The sequence below is a fragment of the Helianthus annuus genome, chromosome 5, assembly GCF_002127325.2.
Source record: "Helianthus annuus cultivar XRQ/B chromosome 5, HanXRQr2.0-SUNRISE, whole genome shotgun sequence".
In the NCBI taxonomy this organism is placed as follows: domain Eukaryota; kingdom Viridiplantae; phylum Streptophyta; class Magnoliopsida; order Asterales; family Asteraceae; genus Helianthus; species Helianthus annuus.
Window position 1 is genome coordinate 103027284 of NC_035437.2, and position 23241 is coordinate 103050524.

General features: G+C 34.8%; 1 protein-coding gene across 1 annotated transcript; it reads right to left on the reverse strand.

Annotated features, from left to right (window-relative positions):
- Positions 1-2103: 2103 nt before the first annotated feature.
- LOC110940861 (dolichyl-diphosphooligosaccharide--protein glycosyltransferase subunit 1A) lies at positions 2104-6214 on the reverse strand. Its single transcript, XM_022182432.2, has 10 exons — positions 5985-6214; positions 5710-5754; positions 4986-5620; positions 4757-4904; positions 3748-3924; positions 3594-3662; positions 3381-3470; positions 2886-3044; positions 2581-2805; positions 2104-2481 (listed from the first exon to the last, which is right to left on the reverse strand). The coding sequence occupies exons 1-10, from the start codon at positions 6081-6083 to the stop codon at positions 2290-2292; spliced, it is 1839 nt and encodes a 612-aa protein (XP_022038124.1). The 5' UTR covers positions 6084-6214; the 3' UTR covers positions 2104-2289.
- Positions 6215-23241: the final 17027 nt, after the last annotated feature.

The following is a 23241-nucleotide window of genomic DNA, read 5'->3' on the forward strand; positions in this document are numbered from 1 at the left end:
GTGAATCATACAACCTGTCTCGCAAATCCGCTTTACTTTATACCGTCGAGCCGACGCCGGAGGACCGAGCAATCATCGAATGGGTTATAACAGTAAAGGAGACTAGCAATAAGGAAGGATCAACTATACCTCACACCCTAATCTACTTTAATCTGCAATCGTCGAGCCGACTGGCCGGAGTTGTTTATCTCGCCGGGAATCGCCTCACCTTTTCGTCTCCCCTGTTTTTTTTCTTTAATTCGGTTATAGTTATTTAAAATCTGTTGCATTTTTCATTTTAGAGATTCTTAAACTGAAAGTGTTTTCTATCGGTTTCTTTTTATATATCTTTCAACTAAGAAAAGAAAAACAAAAGAGTAAACTGTCATTTTGGTCCCTGTGGTTTGGTCTATTTTGCCACTTTAGTCCAAAACTCAAACTTTTTGCATCTGGGTCCCTGTGGTTTCAGTTTTATTGCCATTTTGGTCCAAAAATGAAATCAGGTCATATTTGTCTTATAAAATCCTGTTATTTTGTCATTTTCTACAGGGGCAAAATGATCATTTCTTTTTTATAAATAAATACCATATTTTATAAGACAAATATGACCTGATTTGCCTCTGAGGAAAATGACAAAATTGCAGGATTTTATAAGACAAGTATGACCTGATTTCATTTTTGGACCAGAATGGCAATAAAACTAAAACCACAGGGACCCAGATGCAAAATGTTTGAGTTTTGGATTAAAGTGGCAAAAGTAACCAAACCTCAGGGACCAAAATGACAGTTTACTCAAAACAAAATATAAAATAAAATTATAAGAACAAAAAACACAAATACAAAAAACAATGTTATTAACATAGAATCAACAAAACATGGTAAATGATCACCAATGAGTCATATTAGAACCTCAAAAGCTCTAGAGAAATAACGAAATGTAATCAAATAAATCTTTCTTAAAAGAATACTAGAAATAAATCTCATAATATAAACTAACAATATATAAACTTTAAAAGTAAGCATAAAAAAGTAAAATATATCAAATGGGTTAAGATAGCGTGATTGACCAATTGGTTTGGCTGACTGATTGCGGATCGATTACGGAGTTGAACATCATTACGATGTGATGGGTCGGATCATTTGATGATAAGAGTAGCCATCTTTGATGGACTCTTTATTCGGAGGGTTCAAGTGGGCCATTTGCATAGACTTGTGCTTAGGTCCTTATTTGGGCTGTCATCGAGGTTCTAATTTTTGAAAGATGTGCCTGGCAGCCTGAGTATGAATTTGTAGGGGCGCCGTGCGAACTTGCACTTGTATGCTCTGGTCCATACAGGTTGAAATCGGGTTTTAACTTGTTCGGTTTGTGTTTGACCGATCCGGTTTCAAGTATAGGTTTACAATCCTATCCCAAACCGACGGGTTGGGTCGGTTCTCTAACCAGTTTCACCAAACTGGTCTCAATCGGGTTATGGTTCCGGAACCGAATTTTTTGTCCGCCTCTATATTTTGGGTACTATATAAAAAAGTAGAAAAATAGATAGATTCAATTGAATTAAAATTACAAGAATTGTAAACAAAGTACAACAATTAAGTGTTGGATAGAAAAACATGAAAGTAACCTAGCATCTCCTTTATAACTTGAATAGGATAGGATTCCTTTGACATTCGCCAATAACTAACAGTTAACCAAATAAGCCGACCCACCTTTCCCAACGATCAAAATAATCGAATCATTTGCAATCAACTCAATCTATTATTATAAATTTAAAACCTAAACACCGTTTAGGTTTGATTTTCACACACAACCAAACCAAATCGACCTATGTTCATTCTACAAGATATTTATAAAGGGAAGTCGCTGTCATTATACACACATTGAGAAAGAAAGGGAAAGAATAAAAACGTCTTGATCGTTTTCAAAAACCTTATGGGAATTGCTATGGCTACAATGTGGTCGATACCCCAACCTTGGAGCACATACAGGGCTGTTTGGATTTTGAAATCCTGTTTTCCTTTTTCCTAAAATAAAGCATTGGCTGATAACAAGCATTCCCAAACACCCCCAAAGATCTCATTATGAAACCAAACCATTCTTCGTTATTTTCAAAATTTGTTGCATCATCACTTAAAAGCTAACGTCTATTTAGTATAAAATCAAGCTTCTACAAAAGTTGCAAGTAATATCAGGGGAAAACAACAGGAAGCCTACATTATCAAACTTGGATTTGTAGCGTCAGAAGAACACAAACTAGGTCTCAATTTAAGGTTGAACAAAAAGACAAAAGTAAAACCGAAAATGATTACCAGTTAAATATCTTCAACAAAGTCGAGAAGATCATCAACTTCCTGCTTCAAAGCTGAAATCTTTTGCTGGATTGCAGCCACACGGTTTTCAGCATCTCGACTCATAGATTTTTTCTCATAAGAGTCCACCACCGTCGTGTGTTTTAGCAGAATCTTTTCTTGTAAATCTCTCTCCTTCATAACCAGATCCTCCACCTATGACCCATAATGAAAACAATGATCAGTCAATTTTGACCCATTTACTTATTAGCGGGTGGTCATTTTCAGTTATCTTTAATCTTTAATAATCAAAACCTTGGGTAATATATGTGCAGCTTGTGGTGAAGATTGTAAGAGAGCCAAAAGGGGTTTCAATTCTTTCGAAAGATCCTTCAATAAACTGTCAGCTGATTTGCGGACTGCTTTACAAGCTTGTACATCACCTGTTCTAGAAAGTTCTCTTAATGATGCTTCTAGCTTATCATGGATTAGTAGACATCGATTAATGATATCTTGAAGCTGCTGAATAGTTCCCTGAACCTGAAAAAAAAATCAATCAAATATATAAATACAAGAAATATAACCAAAGAAAATGTAACTGAATCCAGTGTTTCACATACCTCATCCCATTGTAGTTTCGCTAGATATGAAGAAGAAGATTTTGAGATAGTGAGGTCAGCATGCATATAGATGATGCAAGCAACAAATAGGGAGAAAAACCCAAATATTAACATCAACGGTTCTGTAAGTAATGATATGTTGCTGAACTTGTAGTGAACCTGAAACAAGTAACAACAATGGTCATTATAATCCAAAAAAAATCGGTTTTCTAATGTTGGTAGGTGGGGTAGACTTCAGGGGTGTTTGGATGCGAGATACAATAATCTGTTTTTAGCGTTTGGATAAATTAGTCATCGAACTATTTAGGGGACAACTAATCATTTTCTAATAATATACTTCACACCGCCCTACCAAATACCTAAAAGTACTTATCATTGAAAAAAGATGACTCGTTGTGACTATTGGATGACATGAAATAAAAGCTCAAATTATAAATAAATAATTTTATAAAATCATTTACATATTTAGTTTAAATAAAATTGAACTTGAATTACCTGGAAATACTGGTTATGCTCTGGGACAACATTAACCTTTTCGATTACAACCGTGGGTCTACCAGCAATATCCAAGTGAGAAAATTTCGTCTGAAAATAAACCATAAGTATGTCAACATAGGCATTTCAACGGCTGATATCTGTCTTTTGTTTTTCTTTTGAACAGTAATTAAAGTATTGCACCAGCTATATTAATATCTATTTTTGCATTACCTCTTGTGACTGTTTTACAGGGAAAGGAACTGAAGAATATATATCTTTTGATCCTTCAGGCAAAACAACCTGCAAAATAAAGAGAGAAAAAATACGAACCAACTAAGACAAATGTAGAAAGGTTAAAGTCAAATTTGATGTTCTAAAAAAATACCTTCAAGGTAAGGTTTTCAACCAGCACGTCAAATAAGGGTGAACCAAAAGTTATATTAAGGAAGCGGTTCCTTCCTGACTGAAATAAGTAGTCGTGAAGTGGTAAACCATAACCAATGGTGAATGAAGTTTTCCAACCACCAAACATAGGATATCGAGGCTCAATTTCAACTAGTGTCTGCAAATCATAAAATTACTTGTGAGCAAAATGCTACGCAGTTAATAATATCGGTGATATATCACTGATATATCGGTTATCGGTCCCCATGTAAAAATATTGGTGTCAAATGTCCGTCAGAATATCGGTACCGATATTATCGGTGATATTGACCGATATTTGACCGATTATCCCGATGTCAGTACCTTTCTTCTTTGTTCTACTATTCGTCTGTCTTTTTATTGCTGCTATTAGTGTTTTAAGTCTTAATTGTTAATTGTTAGTGTTAATTGTTGGTGTTTTTAAGTCTTAATCAGCTACTTGCTACAATTGTTAGTGTTAAATTGCTATATATATAAATTATACATGATATTAAATTTACCAATATCCCACTGCGATAACCTGTATCTCAAATATCGGTCTTTGACCGATATCCGATCTTTTACCGCATAAGCATTAACTGCTTAGGCATAATGTATCGCAATTTCAACCTGCTTGCTTATGAATTGGTAAAATATGGGTTATGCTTTATCTCTAACGGGTCCAATTGGTATAATCATAAAATTAGCTAAAATATAAAACTGCAAATTGCCCAAAGTGTAATTTCAATGCATAAAACCTCCTAAATCATTTTATTAAAATAGATTCTCAATGAAAGCATAACATGCCTGTAATCATATTTAAAAATCGCCACATTAACTGTTCAAAAAACAAACTTTAAAACTATTGGAGAAAAAGTGTTTCCAGTTAACTCAACCCACACCAAAAACAGCCTGTTGCCCACCCTACCTGATTTTCTATGTCTAAACAAAAGGGTAGAGCTGGAATTTGCTAATATTGAACATTATCCAACCTTGCTTGAATCACTATGTATATTAGATGTTGAAATATTGCCAATGGCATCCCTGTAGTAAATAGAATGCGCTCTTGGTGGTAACATGGCAATAAGATGTCTAAAAGCCGATGCACCTCTCACTTCTGGTCTGGCCTGGAAGTCCAGCCTGAGCACAGTAGCAACATGTCATTAAAAGCGTCACTAAAATAGCAAAACCAACGACAAAATCTAATGTAATCGGTAATACCTTGAAAATTCACCAGTGCTCTGAGCACCACCATGAATAATGCTATAATGTTCAGTCACTTGTACATTGCCCCAATGTGAGATCTCTATTTCTCTTACCAACTCTTTCGCAATCGCAAATGGCTTATTACTAGGAAAATGAATAATTACCGGCGAGTATGATAAAGCAGGAAGATTCTCAAAAGGACCATACTTAATCTCCGAGCCAGAAAACTTGGTTTTTTCAAGCTTCGTATAAGATTCTACATTTCCACTGGGCAGTTTAACAGTAAGTGACTGAACTTTAACATTATAAGGCGACGTAAAATGTGCACTGTCCTGGAACAAAAGGAGTTGCGGTTCAGCTTGAGTGATTTTCTCAGGAAACGGTCGCAATGAATGCGTGAAAACCGCCAAAACATCCATATTCAAACTTTCTCCCTTACCCAATTCCTTGGGCAGAGATGCAGCATACCAAACCAACGACGGCGGTGAATCATTAGGTTGCTTAACACCAATTGCTAGATTGGTAGCAGCGCCTCTATTTTTTCCTTTTCCTTCGGTACTAACCGCCACCAAAAGCGCCAAATTATTCGCTTGGTGTTCAGGAAAGGTAAAAGATACCTCTGATACCGGATCATGACCAGTATTTTCCACCTAAAAAGTCAACACATCAATGAAATATGCTGCCAGAAATTCATCCATAAGATGATGCAAATTTCTTATTAACAGTAATTAACACACACCTTCAAGGTCATCGTCACCCGCACAATCTGTGAAGTCAGATCAATCTGCAACAGAAGGTATTATACAAACATGATAAATTTGTAGGAATATATACAGTTTTTTGCAAATTCAACACCTAATTTGTAATAAAACCGGTGTGTTATCGAATGTGTAGCATTTGTAATGACGAACGGTGTTACAATCATGAACTAAGAGTGTTGTAACTCTACATACTAGACGAATGCAATCAAACTGAGCAACATTTGTTAAAAACGAAACATAAGAAGTAGATTACCCGTCGATCAAGCTTGGAGATGATGAGATCGGAAAGCGCCGGGGATAATTGTAGGGCAAGTACAAGTAAAAGGAGTAGATCGAATCGAAATCTACTCATGATTTTTCTTGTTTCTCGAGTATCACAAGTATTGAAATTAGGGTTTATGGTATCGGAGTAATGAGCAAATTAGGACACAGGCTTGAAGTTTTTTGTGTGTTAGTCGTAGTCGTTGATGTTTTAAAATGCGCCGATGCCTGCGTAATTTAGCCTTTGACTGCATACAAAGGTCCATGATTTAGCTCGTAATTAACTCATGTATCGTTGTACTTGCTATAGTTTACGATACTATTAAATAGTTTATTTCAACGAGTCTATATATTTTAGTGGTTTAAATAATTGAGTTCAAAATCAAAAAGTTTAACGCTCAGATTCTCTTACCACTTACTTTATACTCTAATTTTTAACACTTTTACTTTTGATTTTGGACTCAAGTGCTTAAAACCACTAAAACACAAGGATTCAAAACTTATAAAATGCCACTAAAGCATAAGGACTCAAAACTTATAAAATGAGCGATTAGGGACTCAGGGCGTTAAACTTTTTGATTTAGACTCAAATGGTTAAAATTACTAAAATACAGGGACTCAAAAAATAATTTACTCTTATTTTAAATACAACTTTATTTTCAATAAAATTTTTATTGAATGTTTGGAAAAAAAAAAAAAAAACTTAAACATGAAAGAAAATTTCTATTTACAATTAACAATGGCAAGTTATCAAAGAAAAATAAATTTTGATATATAAAATATGAAAGAAGTTAAGATTGTATATTACTAGTTGGATGCCCTGTCCGCGTTGCGGGACGCTAAACCGAATATTTCTTAGTTTAATAATATGTACGCATGTATTTTAGTTACTTGTGCATACTACTCATAACACAATCTAAAAAAAATTATATCGACTCAACCAATTAAACAAAAACACTACCATAGTTTTGCTAAAAAAAAGGATGGCAAGTCTGCGCTGGGGGCAAAATAGTAAATTGTCATAAACAATGAGCGAGTGTCAGACACCTGCTTGACAAAAAAGTTATATTGGGTAAACCAAGTAAAATAAAAACTATTATAGTATTGAAAAAAATTAAAACGAGGGCAAGACTCCAGATTTTAACTGAATTACTGAGGGCAAAATTATAAGTTTTTAAAAGAGGGAAAACTCATAGTTTTAAACTGAGGGCAAATTCGTAATTTTTAGCTAGGGGGCAAAACCAAAATTTTGTTTTGAACTGGGGGAAAATCATAGTTTTGAACTAAGGGCGAAATCGTAATTTTTAGCTAGGGACAAAAGCATAAATTTATTTTGAATTGAGGGTAAAAGCATAATTTTGAACTGAGTGTGAAATAGTAATTTTTAAAAAGGCAATTATAATTATATTATATTATACTAGCATTAAATAAATAAAAAAAGGGGCTGCCGCCCATTTTCCACCAATGTGGTGGAAGAACTATTGCCATATAAGGGTAAAACTAAAATTTTAAAATTGTTATGAATATATTTATTATTAATGTAGTTATCAACACCTAAAATAGATTAGGCTTGTTCCACAAGTTTTCCTCAATTATATATAGTGTTTTGTATCTCTTGTAATATACATCTCAATCAATGAAATATTAGATCTCTTCTCCCTATTGTTTTCTTCTTCTTTCTTTGCTATTAGGCTAGTTTCACAACACGTTATCAGCACGAAAGTGCTCTGTTCAAAAACCTTTTATCCTTTTATTTCAACGAGTTTGAATTCAACAAGTTGATCGATCCGTGGCAAAAAGCAGCTTCACAAAATCCAGTAATCATTGGGAATATGTGGTCGACTGATATGCTTCGTTTCTACAAAAGGTAAATATATCATAGTCGGTTAATTTTTGAAACTTAATTATTGGAGTAAATATTTGGGAGATATGTTAAAATCATAGTATGATTTCGAATACAGATTTGAATAAGATAAAAAAAAGTGTTCCACTAGGTGTAAACAACTATATTATTCCTATCATATTTTAAAAAAAAATTCATTTAGTTGTATTATGTGACTTGTTACTGGAACACAATTAAACCAATTTCAATAAATATTACAAATCAAAAGATGATCTAGATTATTGTCAGTATTTTTTTATGCGTATACACATTAAACTATTTTATTAGGATCGATAAATTATTATTATCACTTAATAATATTTTGATAATATTTATAGTGTCACCCCTCTGTGGTTTTTGTTAAAGATTTTTATGAATCAAATTTAATGGAATTGGTTTAAGAATGTTATTCGTCAAAAAATTATTTTTATCCATGTTATTTACTAGATTTTCTTTTTACCAATTTATATAACATTAAAGATAAAGGTGGTGGCTGTCACATCAAAAGCCACCGACCCATATTTCTATATATATACCTTGCCAACCAAATTTAAGACAAACTAAAGTGCTGATGGATTGGTTAATGCTTTGCAATTCTACCTTCACTGCCTGGGTTCGATTCCGTCAGCCACTCTTTTCTCTTCTATTTTTTTACACTGTCAAGCCTAATAATTATGCACAACTTACGGTTACAACCATCCATATACTTTTTTAGTGCTGTTTCTTTTTCTTTATTTTTAGTTTTAACTTTTTCATTGTTTTGTTTCTTTTTCTTTAGTTTTAGTTTTAACCTTTTCATAATATAAATTTTAATCATCTATCTTTTTTGTTTTTTTTTTTCCTGTTTAGTTTTTCGTTTTCAGTTTTAGAACACTTTCTTTATTTTATTAACTTAAATTTAACTAAGCTAACTTTTAATTAATTTTTAGAAATTGGTTTTTTTTAATCGATCGAGTTTGTGATTGTTGCAACACACGGCTTTGATACGTCTTCTAGGTGTATAATACATTGAGATTCGACAAACAATTAGTGATTGTGGTACCGTACCTGCACTGTACCAGTTTTGTAGAAGGGTGCTACTTTCTACACCCCCCTATTTACTTTTTTCACCCCCCCTCCTCTCACATACTTTGTAAAATGTCATTTTGACCCTCTCGAGTTTTACAAATGCTTAATTTATGTGTCTGAGTCAAATATAATACGTTTTCGTGCTTATTTTTATTTACGTGTTTTGTTAGTCTACGTTTTGTTCAGAAACGAGTTGGGTAAAATATAACACATTTTCACCAGGCGGTATAAATTTGAGTAACTTTACGTTTTGACTCCGCCACAACGCGTGGTACCATTCTTTAACATAAAAAACACTATTTTCTTACTTGCTTATTTTAAGTACTTTTCGTTATAAACATAAGTCGGTCAAACATAATACATTTTTGTGCTTATTTTTATTACGTTTTCAGTTGACCTATGCTTTGACGTAAATTTTGTTCGAAAACAAGTCGGGTCAAATATTTAACGGTATAAGTTCGAGTTACTTTAGTTTTTGACGCCGCCGCATCGCGCGGCGGGTCAAGAAACTAGTATAAACTATTAAATTGATATTGTATGTCAATTTTGATTTTTAGATTCTTCCAAGTTGTTAATGAGGAGAAATTTTTGGTTTTATTTTTCTACGATGAATTATTGTTTGTATTTCTTTATTAAAACAATACATTAAATAAACTAACAAGGAGATATTTAGATATTTGAGGCGTAAGTTCCTGTATGAAAATACTTTATTTATAGGGTAGGATTTAATTTGTATTGAGTAATCACTAATATATTTTAATATATAGGAAATGCTATTTATTTTGAACATCCTTCGTGATTTATTTTGAACCCAAATATTATTTAATTAATTGGCATATAAATGAATTATTTCAGAGAGATAAGGATAAACTTTCACTAATAGCTAAATATTATTCTCTCACGTAATATCAAACAAATGTTATAGTTTATTAAATTAAACCAAGAGAATTATGTTTAATTCTTACAATCAGTTATAATTTGTGTTGTTTTGATATCTATTGTATTGATATGATATATACTTCTCTGCATTTAAATGGGTGGTCAAGATTGTGATAATAATTGCATATATAAATCAACTATATTTGTTCAACACATGAAAATTTATTCATTTAGTTTGCTTTCTATGACTTTATTATATTAAATAAGTTAAGGGTGATGTTCAATTTAAAAAGAGGGTTATAGACCCTTGAGTAGTTATTTTTGTGATTGGTTATATCGTGATAAGTTATTACACATATTATATATGCGTTTGTTTATTAGTGATGAAAAGGTTTTTTAATTCATAAAGGCCTAAATGCTTATTCTAACTCGTATTAATGTGGTGACATGTTATAACCTCATGTAGTGTACGATTTGACGCTATGGATACCTTGTATTCTATATGCTATCATGTTTTCTACATCGTATCGGATAGAATGATTAAACCAAAGTTGTTATTGTCACTCACATAAAAAAGTAGAAAATATGCTTCTATTTGACACCCAAGGTGTTATATTCCCCGATTCTGATTATCAAGTTATAAAAGGTCGTAAGATGTTTGGCCAATATATCTTATGCGACTCTGCGATTTAATTACTTCTCAATTGGTGTTAAGCACAGAGAATATCATTTACACGGAAAAATCGGTGATTTTTTTTTTCATTTGTCACACTTGAGACATATGCTCTTGAAATAACAAAATCATTATGAGAGGTGTGAAAAGTTTGAAGTGATTTTATAATGAGCAAAGAATGAAAATCTAACGTTTTCAGATTCTATCACATTTCCTGAAGTGTGATTACATATTGAACATTGTAAAGGTAGTGATCATGGACATAATTGAGAAAGTTGTAATGATGAGATCGACCATTTAGAATTGTAATGATGGTCACGTTTATAATGAGATGGACCACCAAAAGTGACAAACTATGGAGTTAATAATGAGCTATAATAATTAACATGATGGCTTGAACTCAAAGGAAGTTCATACGAGCAAGATGAGATCGACAATTCTCTTGTATCTTACGTTTTGTATTACATGCGAGCAAGTAATACGTATACGATCATAAATCAGAAGTTTATAGATCATGATTATTTAATTAATTGGCATGACTGGTTAGACCACACCGAGTCGATGATGATGTAAAATTATTAAAGAACTAGAAGATTCTTCTTGATAATTATACATTGATGTTTGCTCTCAAAGGAAGTTATATATTTGCCAAATAAAGTAGGGTGTGTTTCCCTAAATATTCTGGAAATGGTTAGAGGATATGAATATCCAACACAATACTATTTAGTGTTTTAAATCGATGCATCGTCTAAATGGTTATCAAATTCACAACCTGAAGTTTGTGTGATTGTGGCTTAGCTAATGTGATAGCAAGCATCTTAATCCAGATTAGTATATTTATTTGGTAATAATGAATTTGATTCCCAAGTTATTAACGATTATTGGAATAAGTGTTACTGTTGAGATGATGACTAAACGTCTATTATTGATTACAAAGCCAATGATTATGAGAGGAACAAAAGTTCATTTAGGTACATGTAATTTTACATATAGTACCATTAATTCACATCAAGCCAATAAGTTATAGTTCTCCCCATACAATTGGTTTTTGTCAGGAACCAAAGATGTCTCATCAAAGATTTTGGTTGTGCGACATATATTGAAACTCATCCACCACACCGCACAAAGATGGGACTTCTAAAAAGTTTGAGAATATGTTGGGTATAAATAATCGTTTTTGATTGAATACATAAAGCCATTAGTGAGAAATTTATTTATGGCTCATTGGTTTTCACTTTAGTGAATGAATGTTCCCAACATTAGGGGGAGATAAAAAGCAGTTGGAAAAGAAATGAGTTGGTATGAATTATCATTGATCCTCAAAACTAAAGGTGTGAATCAGAAGTTCAATGAATAACTCATTTACAAAGATTAGCGAATCTATTACCAAACACATTCATTGACCTTTAAAAGGTGACTATGTCACATATACCAACTGCTAATGCTCCAATTAAGATGAGTGTCCCAGAAGGACAACCATATGTTTGTAATGAGTCTATTGCACGTTTGAAGCGTGGTAGACCAGTCGATTCCAATAATAAAATTCCTCGAAAGTTGGAGCAACTAATTAAGATGGTCAAGTCGAGGTTATATTAAAAAGGTCTCCTGAAGAGACATTAGACATGAAGGTTCAAGAAGGACCTCAGGTACCTGAAAATAAAGAGATCTCGATAAGTTATATCATGTCTAAGATATGTATGGAATCGAAACAAAATCGACGTTGTTATACTTTTGTATATAATATAGCGCTTGAATTGATAAAATGACGAGGATCAAGATTTAAGATCTGCCTATGAATGAAAATACATAAATGATTGGCCAAAATGGAAAGACGCAAAGTATGGCAGATTTAAATTCTCTAATGAAATGGAAAGTTTTCGGATCAACAGTCTATACAACTGAATTTGTAAAGTATGTTGGATATTAATGGGGCTTTTATGCGAATCATGTGAAAATCAAATTAAATGAGATAAGCCAAATATGGTGCACAAGGATTTTCGCAAAAACCCATGATTGATTATAATGAGACACATTCTCTAGTGGTGGATGTAATTACTTTCCATTATTTAATTAGTCTGGTAATATAAAGAGAGAATTGATATGCGTTTTATGAAAGTTATTGTCACACCCCGACCACGTAAAACAACAAAACGTGGCGGAAACGTCGGGGATTGTTGTAACAGAATCATTGTTTCACTACCATGGAATAAATAGTTTCGTTTTATTGAATTATTGAACTAAATGTTTTGATACAAATTAGATAAATACAACTATTATCCTCCAAGTTTTAAAGTCGCTAAGGCCTTGTCCATTCCTATGTGAGAATACACCAATATCATCAATCAAAGGCCATCAAATAATGTACCTGAAACACATGTGAAAATAGGTACGTCAGCATAAAAATGCCGGCGAGTACATAGGTTTTGTATGAGTTTCAGATTCATGGCTCGTTTTACATATTGCAATACTTATTTAAAAACCTTGTTTTGAAAAGTATAGTATTGCGACACAAATAACCAACTCAAATCAAATTGGTTATATTTCATAAAAAAAAAATCTCGTAGCCATGATTCTTAACCCCAAAACATTTGTTTAATTAAATCCAGATTTGTAAATCGTTTATGGAATAAAACTCGAATAGTATAATATATTGTTGGAAAACCTTGTATTACAACTTTGTTTTGTTTACCATTGCCCAAGTGATCTAGATAACGCAACGATATATAATGTATTAAAAGCACTTATATATAGGAAGTACCAGCGGCGTATCCACCATGCTTTTAACACATTATACCCGCCCCGTTACCTAATCACTTCCCTAACCCAACGGTTCAAACAGATTCAAACAGTTCGTGTCAATCAACGGTTACAAACGGTTCACATAGTCAAATGGTTACAAACGGTTCACATAATCCAACGGATCATCTAGTCAACGGTTACAGACGGTTCACATAATCAATGGTTACTAACGGTTCACATAGTCAAATGGTTACCAACGGTTCATATGATCAAATGGTTACAACGGTTCAAATGATCATATGGTTACAATGGTTCAAAATGTAAAACAATGTGTCCATATGCTGGATGAGCATATGCGACAAAATGTAGTATATGGAAATCAATGTGCTAGCATGTTACGTGAACATACATAGCAAAACACAATGAAATCGTGTACTAATAATGTACTATTGAACATAGTAAGTATACGATATAAAAACATGGGAAACATGAAAGTATCAAGTAGGTACATGTGTTCCACCCCAAAACAGTTTGAAAACAGTAAAAGAGGGGACTATGTACTCACCTGAGGGTGCTTAGAAGTCTTGAACAACAACCAAGCAAAGCTAGAGTGATCAGGGAATCAAACGGCACCCTATATAGGTAACTATGTAAATAACCGGACCTAAATCGGGAGATAGGATAGAATGAGGTTCTATAAATCAAATGAGTAATTGAACTCATATTGTATGATTTAATAGACCCTACATTCTGATTGAAAGGCCTACCTAAGTGCTTTTGACCCGTTTCGACACGTTATGGTAACATAAGCTACTATAAGGCGTCGTTAGCGTAAAACTATGTTCGGATGGTTAACTATGTGCTATGCCAAGTCTTACATGCCCAATTATCCCTAAACATGTTACTAAATCAGATTATATGTCAAAAATAAGTTCACATAGGCAAAATACGGATTTTAGCTTTAAAAGGGCATTTTGGTCATTTCCTATGGGCATACAAGCTAACTAGCAAATGACTAACCAATCCTATGTGATCATAAGGTATAACCTCAGTGGTTATTCCCTATGCAACTATGATCACTAACTAAGCTTGGTCGGATCCTAAAGATCGACCAAACGGGTCGGGTTCGAAAGGCTAAGCGGTGGTTTAGACCGCTTACCTCACGACCCTAAACAAGCACAAACTAGTAGTGTCGTGTTAGACATGTCAAAACATGTCTAACCTACTGGTTTGGTATCAAAACAAAGTGTTTTGATACCCTAAAGTAGTTCCGAGGCAAAATGCGTGCTAAAACGCATTTTGACCGAAACTTTGACTCGACACTACAACTAGCTAACGTGGTAATCAGCAGCTATAACCGCGAAGGATTATAACTATCGTGATTACAATCACGTTTCAAAGTTCAATTGAACTTTGACTTGACCAATTGATGGTCAAAACCGAAAGTCAAACTGTTGGCCAAACTGTTTGACTTTCTGCACTACATAAGGAAAAAGCAAGAAAAAGAATGAAAGAAGGCTCACAATAGTCCTTGCTATCTTTTCTACAAGAAGACAAAGTCCCAAATGCTTGAGAGAGAGCTCCAAAGCAGATGTGAAGAGAGGAATGAGAAGAATGAGCAAGGAATGAATAAAATGGATGGGCTATTTATACTTGTGGTGATGCTCTAGGATCATCACAAGTGGTTTGTTTAGCCATTAAGGAATAAATCTCATCCATACAAGTGTTAGGAGCAGGTGCAAAGCCTTGGAGAACACTTAAACTTGCTCAACACACCAAGAATTTACCAAAACAGCCCCTGAATTTGCAAACAGATGCTGAAAACACACTTTCTGCCCAGATGAGGCGCTCGCGTAGCGCTAGGGCATAGGCCTTAGGGCTCGCGCTACGCTAGCATGTATCAGGTTCAGCAAAGTTTCAAAATTGACAGAAATGGTCCCTGCACGTGTTTAAAGCCTTTTTCGATGCGTTTAAACCCCGTTAACCTCATTTCAAGGCTCTAAAATGAAGTTAAAGCATAGGGGACTCAAAACATGCTCAAAAATATCTCGGATGTCGGTTCGTTTGGTCGTACGGTCACGTTGTTCGGTTATTTACGACGAAACTCGAACGGACGCGAAAACGATCCAAATTAAGCGACGAATGGAATTTTTTTGCATGGCGATCACTAAAACAAAAATATTTTAGTGTGTACAAAAATTTTGGATGTCCAGATGTGTCCAGAACGTAAGATATGCGCGAAAATGCAAACTTACGCCGTTTTTGACACTTTTAGTCCCTGTAAGATCATATAAGCATGTTTTCACACACCGAACTTATCAAAGCTTATTTCTAAGCCATGTTTAGGTTATATATGGTATGTTTAACTTATGATCAAGTTCCGGACTATACGTTGCCTTATGAAACGGCAGACTTTTGCAAGTTGACGCAAATAGTCCCTGTAAGCGAATAAACTTGATTTCGGCATACCAAACCATCCAAAACTTATTTCTAAGTTATGTAAAGGTTATTTAAGGTATGTTAAGCCTATGTCACTATTCCGGAGTGTTTGTTGCATTAAACTGGTTATATTTACGCATCAGATCGTGTATAACCTTCCAGAAAGCGACTTAAAGCCCGAAATCGAACAAGAATTGATATGTGCAAATGATACACATATTTTCACAATTTCCAAGTATGAAATACAAAATTTCATTGGTTTGGCATTTGTTTGACGGTCACAGTGACACAGGTGTCACATTCTCCCCTACTTTAGGAAATTTCGTCCCGAAATTTATTCGTAGGAGTCTGTCTGTGACTTTGTGTCAAATAACCCCTAGAGATATGCAAAGCATAATCCTATCATTTGCTTAACGGACATTCTTCAGAAACGAAAATGAACAGACGGAGTCATTTTCAACAGATGTTTCCTCAGAAACGGAAATGAAAGGATAATCAGACGGATATTCATTTCCTTCAACGGATATTCTTCAGAAGCGAAAATGAATGGATGATCCATTTTCAACAGATGCTTCCTCAGATTCAGAAATGAAAAGGATATTCAAACGGATATTCATTTCCTTCAACGGATATTCTTCAGAAGCGAAAATGAATGGATGATCCATTTTCCTCAACGGATTCTTCATCAGAACGGAAATGAAAAGGATATTCAAACGGATATTCATTTCCTTCAACGGATATTCTTCAGAAGCGAAAATGAATGGATGATCCATTTTCCTCAACGGATTCTTCATCAGAACGGAAATGAAGGATTAAACAAACGGATATTCATTTCCATCAACGGATATTCTTCAGAAGCGAAAATGAATGGTTGATCCATTTTCTTCAACGGATTCTTCATCAGAACGGAAATGAAGGATTAAACAAACGGATATTCATTTCCATCAACGGATATTCTTTCAGAAGTGAAAAATGAGTAGCTAGTTCATTTTTCTTCAACGGGTGCTTCATCAGAATTGGAAATGAACAAGGTTCACTCAAGGCACATGACAAAACTCGCTGTGGTTTCTGTGCACTAAATTCCATAATTATGTAGGCCTCCATAATTACGTAATTCCTTGCACAGTCTGCACAGTTCATTTCATAATGTGTAGGGGAAGAAAAATCAAACTTGTGATGAGTGTGGCTAGACTACCATAGGGTCCTTTTAATTAGATCAACAAAAGATCTCTTTAATTAGACCACTCAAGGAGTCTTTTCAGCTATATCATCACATGATATTCCTAACCAGAATTTTGGATCAATCTGTTTAACTAGACCACTCAAGGGGTCTAATTATGGAATAGTACTTCATAACCCAAGGGACTCGACTCCAACGTAGAAGTCCATTAAGGATTTAAGATAGTACCTTTGGATATCCTACTATGAATCCCTTATACGAAGATATGGAAGATACTACGAGGATTTGGATAACAAAATTGGATCACAAAAACATAAAAGGGAGAACATAAGCATATAATCACATAATTGTTTAATTTGGCCTTTAAATTGTTATCTTTGAACGCGGATATTAAAGCATACCAGGAATCCAATCCGTGGATTTCATTTGGCACTTTAATCATTTTCAAGAATCTATCTATGAAGATAGGAAAATCTTAATAGGAATTCGGCTTTGTCCTTATTGAATTGTAATGTACGTATTGAATCATACAAAGAATTCAATTAAGGGCTCCGATGAACGATACCCATCCACAAGGATCTAATTATGAGGATAGAAAGATCCTACATGGATTTTGGAATTTGTGTAACGAGAGGTGTTCCGACACCTTGCACTAGGCGTGCTTACGTCGATACACAAGGTAGAAAGTTCATGAGGTTGAGGCACTAGATATGCCAAGGCGACATATGAAGCAGAATTTGAAGGTTGAGTAGCAGCAGGATTGGTAACAACTTTGCTTTGGATCGCAAAGCGGCAGATGTTAACCAAATGTCCCCATCGTCCACCGTGGGTACATTTGAAACAGGGTATTTGATTTGGGTGATGACGGTGGCATTGATTGCACCAAGGAGCAGTTCCCTTATACGGCTTCATCCCTGAGGCGAGTCATGGTGATAGCTAAAACAACGGTCCTCTGGAGTACGACGCCTACTTACTGGGTAGTTGCAGCACCTGGTTCGGACATTTGGGTGTTGTTGCGATGAAGAGGCATCTTGAAGACAATGGAAGGCATAGGAGGAAACAAGCAAAAGATAGCCAAAAGAGAATGACAACACATGAAGATTGTGACCATTTGTTTGTTACCAAAGGCAAACAAATGAGACAGTGACTAATCAAAGTAAGCGGGTCAATATAATGTATCGCGAAGACATGCTCGCCTATAAGTGGACACTCACCCCAAGAGTTCCCAGGTAAGAGTGACTGGTCCGATACTGCGGATTTGTACGAACACTCTAGCCTTAGACAAAAGACCCAGGGTACAGGCATCCACTCTTCCAGTTTGCACGTGTTCACATTATTTAGACCCAAACTTTGACGAGTTTGAAAACTCAAGAGGCACTAAGCCAAATATGAGTCAAACTGGAAGGGTTCAAAACCTTATAATAAATCATCCTAGAACAGATGATTAGTTTTCAAGGCAGATCAATTTATGTTCTTATTGTGGTTGTCACTTAAGGATAAGTGACGGTATTGTTTTATGACTAAACGCAAGTAAACTCGCGTTAGGGTCCTAGGAAGGTTATAGTCTAGGTCAAAGCATTACTAATAACCTAATTCCCTATAACCATTGGCTCTGATACCAACTTTTCTGTCACACCCCGACCACGTAAAACAACAAAACGTGGCGGAAACGTCGGGGAGTGTTGTAATAGAATCATTGTTTCACAACCATGGAATAAATAGTTTCGTTTTATTGAATTATTGAACTAAATGTTTTGATACAAATTAGATAAATACAACTATTATCCTCCAAGTTTTAAAGTCGCTAAGGCCTTGTCCATTCCTATGTGAGAATACACCAATATCATCAATCAAAGGCCATCAAATAATGTACCTGAAACACATGTGAAAATAGGTACGTCAGCATAAAAATGCCGGCGAGTACATAGGTTTTGTATGAGTTTCAGATTCATGGCTCGTTTTACATATTGCAATACTTATTTAAAAACCTTGTTTTGAAAAGTATAGTATTGCGACACAAATAACCAACTCAAATCAAATTGGTTATATTTCATAAAAAAAAATCTCGTAGCCATGATTCTTAACCCCAAAACATTTGTTTAATTAAATCCAGATTTGTAAATCGTTTATGGAATAAAACTCGAATAGTATAATATTTTGTTGGAAAACCTTGTATTACAACTTTGTTTTGTTTACCATTGCCCAAGTGATCTAGATAACGCAACGATATATAATGTATTAAAAGCACTTATATATAGGAAGTACCAGCGGCGTATCCACCATGCTTTTAACACATTATACCCGCCCCGTTACCTAATCACTTCCCTAACCCAACGGTTCAAACAGATTCAAACAGTTCGTGTCAATCAACGGTTACAAACGGTTCACATAGTCAAATGGTTACAAACGGTTCACATAATCCAACGGATCATCTAGTCAACGGTTACAGACGGTTCACATAATCAATGGTTACTAACGGTTCACATAGTCAAATGGTTACCAACGGTTCATATGATCAAATGGTTACAACGGTTCAAATGATCATATGGTTACAATGGTTCAAAATGTAAAACAATGTGTCCATATGCTGGATGAGCATATGCGACAAAATGTAGTATATGGAAATCAATGTGCTAGCATGTTACGTGAACATACATAGCAAAACACAATGAAATCGTGTACTAATAATGTACTATTGAACATAGTAAGTATACGATATAAAAACATGGGAAACATGAAAGTATCAAGTAGGTACATGTGTTCCACCCCAAAACAGTTTGAAAACAGTAAAAGAGGGGACTATGTACTCACCTGAGGGTGCTTAGAAGTCTTGAACAACAACCAAGCAAAGCTAGAGTGATCAGGGAATCAAACGGCACCCTATATAGGTAACTATGTAAATAACCGGACCTAAATCGGGAGATAGGATAGAATGAGGTTCTATAAATCAAATGAGTAATTGAACTCATATTGTATGATTTAATAGACCCTACATTCTGATTGAAAGGCCTACCTAAGTGCTTTTGACCCGTTTCGACACGTTATGGTAACATAAGCTACTATAAGGCGTCGTTAGCGTAAAACTATGTTCGGATGGTTAACTATGTGCTATGCCAAGTCTTACATGCCCAATTATCCCTAAACATGTTACTAAATCAGATTATATGTCAAAAATAAGTTCACATAGGCAAAATACGGATTTTAGCTTTAAAAGGGCATTTTGGTCATTTCCTATGGGCATACAAGCTAACTAGCAAATGACTAACCAATCCTATGTGATCATAAGGTATAACCTCAGTGGTTATTCCCTATGCAACTATGATCACTAACTAAGCTTGGTCGGATCCTAAAGATCGACCAAACGGGTCGGGTTCGAAAGGCTAAGCGGTGGTTTAGACCGCTTACCTCACGACCCTAAACAAGCACAAACTAGTAGTGTCGTGTTAGACATGTCAAAACATGTCTAACCTACTGGTTTGGTATCAAAACAAAGTGTTTTGATACCCTAAAGTAGTTCCGAGGCAAAATGCGTGCTAAAACGCATTTTGACCGAAACTTTGACTCGACACTACAACTAGCTAACGTGGTAATCAGCAGCTATAACCGCGAAGGATTATAACTATCGTGATTACAATCACGTTTCAAAGTTCAATTGAACTTTGACTTGACCAATTGATGGTCAAAACCGAAAGTCAAACTGTTGGCCAAACTGTTTGACTTTCTGCACTACATAAGGAAAAAGCAAGAAAAAGAATGAAAGAAGGCTCACAATAGTCCTTGCTATCTTTTCTACAAGAAGACAAAGTCCCAAATGCTTGAGAGAGAGCTCCAAAGCAGATGTGAAGAGAGGAATGAGAAGAATGAGCAAGGAATGAATAAAATGGATGGGCTATTTATACTTGTGGTGATGCTCTAGGATCATCACAAGTGGTTTGTTTAGCCATTAAGGAATAAATCTCATCCATACAAGTGTTAGGAGCAGGTGCAAAGCCTTGGAGAACACTTAAACTTGCTCAACACACCAAGAATTTACCAAAACAGCCCCTGAATTTGCAAACAGATGCTGAAAACACACTTTCTGCCCAGATGAGGCGCTCGCGTAGCGCTAGGGCATAGGCCTTAGGGCTCGCGCTACGCTAGCATGTATCAGGTTCAGCAAAGTTTCAAAATTGACAGAAATGGTCCCTGCACGTGTTTAAAGCCTTTTTCGATGCGTTTAAACCCCGTTAACCTCATTTCAAGGCTCTAAAATGAAGTTAAAGCATAGGGGACTCAAAACATGCTCAAAAATATCTCGGATGTCGGTTCGTTTGGTCGTACGGTCACGTTGTTCGGTTATTTACGACGAAACTCGAACGGACGCGAAAACGATCCAAATTAAGCGACGAATGGAATTTTTTTGCATGGCGATCACTAAAACAAAAATATTTTAGTGTGTACAAAAATTTTGGATGTCCAGATGTGTCCAGAACGTAAGATATGCGCGAAAATGCAAACTTACGCCGTTTTTGACACTTTTAGTCCCTGTAAGATCATATAAGCATGTTTTCACACACCGAACTTATCAAAGCTTATTTCTAAGCCATGTTTAGGTTATATATGGTATGTTTAACTTATGATCAAGTTCCGGACTATACGTTGCCTTATGAAACGGCAGACTTTTGCAAGTTGACGCAAATAGTCCCTGTAAGCGAATAAACTTGATTTCGGCATACCAAACCATCCAAAACTTATTTCTAAGTTATGTAAAGGTTATTTAAGGTATGTTAAGCCTATGTCACTATTCCGGAGTGTTTGTTGCATTAAACTGGTTATATTTACGCATCAGATCGTGTATAACCTTCCAGAAAGCGACTTAAAGCCCGAAATCGAACAAGAATTGATATGTGCAAATGATACACATATTTTCACAATTCCCAAGTATGAAATACAAAATTTCATTGGTTTGGCATTTGTTTGACGGTCACAGTGACACAGGTGTCACAGTTATGAACCACTGGATACTAAAAGTTTACATGAAAGTCCCTCAAGGATTTAATTTATTAAAATCATGTAAAATAAGTTCTCGAGAACGATATGATCGTTGTATACAGATTCATATTTGAATACGTTGAATATAATTGGAACTTCTGCTGAGTATCCTTAAGGATTTAAGTGCTTATAAGGTTAATTGAAACATCTTATGGATGTAATTCTTGTGCACCAATAAACATACATAGAATACATGTACTTGGTGATTATGGTATCTCAATGTACAGTGTACAAGCATGGTACAATATGTAGTATACAAATAAATCAAGTGCTTAAGACATCCTTGCATATGATATAGAAATCATAGAGGAGGTTTATGTAACAGAACTCCTAAAGAGTGTATGCACATACATTGTTTTTCAAAGTGGAAAAAAATAAGTGAATGATTGTAAATGTCTAACGCATTGATTTCAAAACCTCATGAATGTATTTTTATAAACTTAAAAAGATAGTATGGATAAAATAGTTGGGTTGAGTGTTGTACAACTCATGAATATTCTGATAAAAGAGCAATATGAGTCTGATAATATCATCCATCTTTATCAAAAGTCCTCTCCTAAAAGTTCACTATAATCGCAGTTTACAGTGATGATGTCTAGGCACCATCGAGAGAAACTGTCGAGCTTTTAGAGGGGGAATTTTGAATAACTCTGGCTCAGTCTAGTTACTACTCAACCTACAGTCCGAGTATATTTGTGATCATATTTTTATCCATTGATCAAACTATATCCAGAAGATGCTGAGACATTATAGTATGGATAAAATTGAACCTTAAAGTATGCTAAAGGTTGTTCAGACACTTTTTATAAGAAATGACTATTATCATCTTCTACCAAAGTAAGGATTCTTATTCTAAAAGTACCATGGCTAAAGTGAAATTGTGCATTGATATTTCTTCCTAGCTATGCATGATTACATATATCTTTTATTTAAATTTATAAATATGATATAGCACATGTCCAGTGAGGAGACATTTGAATGGTAAAGAAGATATGTCGATACTCTAAAGGTAAGAATGATATGTGCCTAGATTTTACTAACCCATGAAAACTAGTTTTGTTAGTCTTGTAGATGTAAAGAATGTAACACAACATAGTTGTGGATCTTATGGTACTTGTTCGTAAGAGGGAGCACTAGAAGTCTCACAAGAAGATTTTACAACATTATTCAACATAAAGGATTGCACTTCAAGGCATCAAGCGACAAGTTATTCTACAAAAGTTTTGAGCAACTTTCAAGAAAGATGGACACACGTCACTTAAAGGATGCATATTATAATGAGGGGGAGATTTATTCAAGCTGCACTCTTTTCCCTCACTAAGTTTTGTCCCATTTGGGTTTTCTTAGTAAGGTTTTTA